Genomic DNA, 2,993 nt, shown 5'->3' with positions numbered 1-2,993 from the left:
ACTGCTACAGTGAGAATAAATCCAGTGCAGTCACAAATCTTATAGAGAAAAAGAACAAGAGATTCTGCTCCTGTGCTTTGTCTTAATCACAGGTAGAGCTGATCTCTATAATAATCAATTTATAACATCTCTACACCACAATGTTGCAACAATTAAACTCGTTTTCGTGCAAATTTGTTCAATTCGTGGGAAACTTTGATGACTTTTGATCAACTATACGGAGAAGTTGCGGTCTCTTTAACACCGTTTTTATCCACTGCTGGTGCATATAAGAGCAGCGTATGGGAGCACACTGCATGGATGACTCACAGTGACGGGGTAGGTCTGCAGAGCCTCTCCATCCTCATCATAGGTGTAAGTGCCCAGCAGCTTCCCTCTCTCCTGGCTCTCATCATCCAGACCCTGAAAGCAAAACATCAGTTGAGTGCAAAACAGACTGAACATCCAAACGGCGTCTTCCTGACAGGTCGTGGTGACAGCTGCCGCTCTCTTACGTAGATGTCGAAGCGTCGGGGGGCGCTGCGCAGCGTCCCACTGGGTGCCAGGGCTTTGGGGATGTGCTCCAGGGAGAAGGCGGTGGGAAGGATCCTCATGGAGAGGCGGATCACCAGGAAGCCTGTGGAGCCTCTGAAGGCCCAGCAGTTTCCAGGATGGATGTCCGGCTGCAGGAAGAGAGAGCATGAGTGGAGTGTGACTGCTCCATCAGTGTCATTTAGTCTGAGGAATCTGACTCTGGTTTGTTTTCTGTTGTCGTATGATCGTTAGAACAAAACTTTAACATTCTTTGGTAACAATATTCTCATTCAACCATGAATAGATCAGGTCCCTGTTTATCAAGTGCGAATAACTTATCAATTAAATTTCAAATAGTGCAAATCAAAGCATTAGTCTTGTGTGATGTGTGTTTGGTGTACGACAGGTGTGTTACCTGGATTACTGCTCGAGGAGACTGAGAGAAATACCAGAGAGGAACTCCGAAGAGACTGAGCAGAGCGGCCTTCGTCTCATACGCCTCCGAGCAGCGAGTGCTCAGGATGCTGCCCCCTGCAGGGGGGGCAAACAACAGTCAGCTGTGGATCATGGCAACAGGAGGGATTTCACATCAGGTCAATGGTGATGAGGTGACTGGCTGACATGTTCCTTCATCACCACGAACACACACCGTCCTGCTGCCACAAACACTCACTACAACACCAAATGTGGATTAATCCGCCACTGAAAATAGTCCCCGACAAATGCTCCATTACCTCCTGTTTGATAAAAACTAGAGTGAGCAGCTGTTTGAGGAAATTACTGAACCTTTGAAAAATGAAATTGTATATTTATGAGGTGTTTTGAAAGGTTTACGTAGGAACCAATGAGCTCAGAGCCACAGAGAGAGGAGGGAAGACAGGAAGTGTTGTTGGTTTGAATCTAAACATGAGATTTGATGACAGTAATATAATAAAACTATAGAACAACAGACTGTTCCTTTAACACGTCACATCATCAGATTATCAGTCAGACACACGGGGAGAGTTTATTTCTCACCTCCAGACTCCAGAGCGTAGTCGGCCAGGCCGGTCCGGTCCTGAGAAAACAGCCGCAGAGCGTTCTCCACGATCACATGGACATCCTGAAGAGACGAGGGAGTCGCTGCTTACTCAACTGTCAGGAGCGGGAACTTATTTGAGCAGGAACTTGTAATTATACTGTTTGAAGGATATCGAAGTATAAAAATATACAAACACCCCCACAGCAAGGTGGACACATCGTACAGAGTCAAGACGAGATTAACAGACCACATCAGTGGACAAGTCAATATTCATGATAGGGACAGACCCCCCACCCCCCCCACACCTCACCTCCTGGGTTACGGTGGCCCCAGCGGCTCCAGGGGTTTGCATGGCGGCCTCTCTGACCACCTCCTCGCTTCGCCGCTGCTCCAGCTGCAGGCTGATGTTCTGCAGGATCCTGAGCTCCAGAGAGGCCAGCGCCTCCCGCAGGTCGGCCCCGCTTACGTACTGCTGCGACAGCCACTGGAGGAGCGACTGTGGGAGGGTGTTGGCGTCTGCCCCGCCCCCCACTGTCAACTGGTTCCCATAGACGAGAGCCCGGACCTCCTCACGGACCTGAGTGGAGACCTGCGCTGAGATCTGACAGAGGACAGGAGAGGCTCCAGTTACAGGAGAGCAGTCTGAAAATGTCGAGGTTATTCCTTCATAGAAGAATATTCAACACGATCTGGACAAGATTGTTCAACTTGTTTCAGCTATCTGCTCTCTAGCTAGCTAACGACGGCTAACATGGCTAACCGCGCTGCTTCTCTATCTATCTGTGTAGTTTAATACCAAACATCTCATTAAATAAAGAGGGCGGCCTTCGCTCTCACCGTCTGCTGGATTCCACTGAGACGTCGACAGCTGTCCTCGAACCCAGACAGACCCTCGACATCCCGCCTCATATCCCCCAGAGCCGCCTCCAACCTCGCTACCTGCGCCAGCAAGGCATCGTGGGACTGACGGTCCACGCCGGCACTGGAGGAGGAAGTCAGTAAAGAGGAACAGGCTTTACATACCGACACGCTGCTTTGATTCATGTCCACGGGTGTTATGTTCCTGTGCGGGTCACCTGACGGCAGCTGGAAGTGTTGCAGGTGGAGGTGAGGCTGTTGGAGCAGCTTCTCGTCTCCAGTGCATCTCCTGAAGTTTCAGAAACAAACAAACAATTATCCTCCGTCAATAGGTCACTGTAGTGAACTACACTGTAGATTCTTCTGGTTTTACAGTCGGAGAACGTGACAGTCAAACATCAAAATGTTCGAAACTCAGGCCAAAGTCGTTTCTGAACTTCCATTTCTGCTCGTGTGGGCGTGGCTTACCTCTGTTTTGGCAGCCAGCGCCTGCAGCTGCAGCTCCAGCTGCTGCAGACGAGACGTTTGACTCTGCTGCTGCAACAAATCCTGCTGTCGAATCTACACACACACACACACACACACACACACACACACACAC

At 49.8% G+C, this 2,993-nt stretch overlaps 1 protein-coding gene across 1 annotated transcript in view; it reads right to left on the bottom strand.

Annotated features, from left to right (window-relative positions):
• The window catches only part of LOC111651295 (SUN domain-containing protein 1-like), a 16,353-nt gene that overhangs the window by 1,385 nt on the left and 11,975 nt on the right, over window positions 1-2,993 (bottom strand). The window contains exons 14-21 of the mRNA XM_087172656.1: window positions 2,861-2,953; window positions 2,611-2,681; window positions 2,372-2,516; window positions 1,845-2,135; window positions 1,531-1,615; window positions 929-1,044; window positions 495-662; window positions 310-402 (exon numbers count right to left, since the gene is read on the bottom strand). Of these exons, the coding sequence (XP_087028782.1) occupies window positions 310-402; window positions 495-662; window positions 929-1,044; window positions 1,531-1,615; window positions 1,845-2,135; window positions 2,372-2,516; window positions 2,611-2,681; window positions 2,861-2,953 (1,062 nt within the window). The remainder of the gene's footprint in view (window positions 1-309; window positions 403-494; window positions 663-928; window positions 1,045-1,530; window positions 1,616-1,844; window positions 2,136-2,371; window positions 2,517-2,610; window positions 2,682-2,860; window positions 2,954-2,993) is intronic.

Source organism: Seriola lalandi, unplaced genomic scaffold (assembly GCF_002814215.2).
Source record: "Seriola lalandi dorsalis isolate HSWRI2012SDOR001 ecotype SW California unplaced genomic scaffold, Sedor1 jcf7180002053563, whole genome shotgun sequence".
NCBI lineage: Eukaryota > Metazoa > Chordata > Actinopteri > Carangiformes > Carangidae > Seriola > Seriola lalandi.
This window is presented reverse-complemented; position numbering and strand designations above follow the sequence as displayed.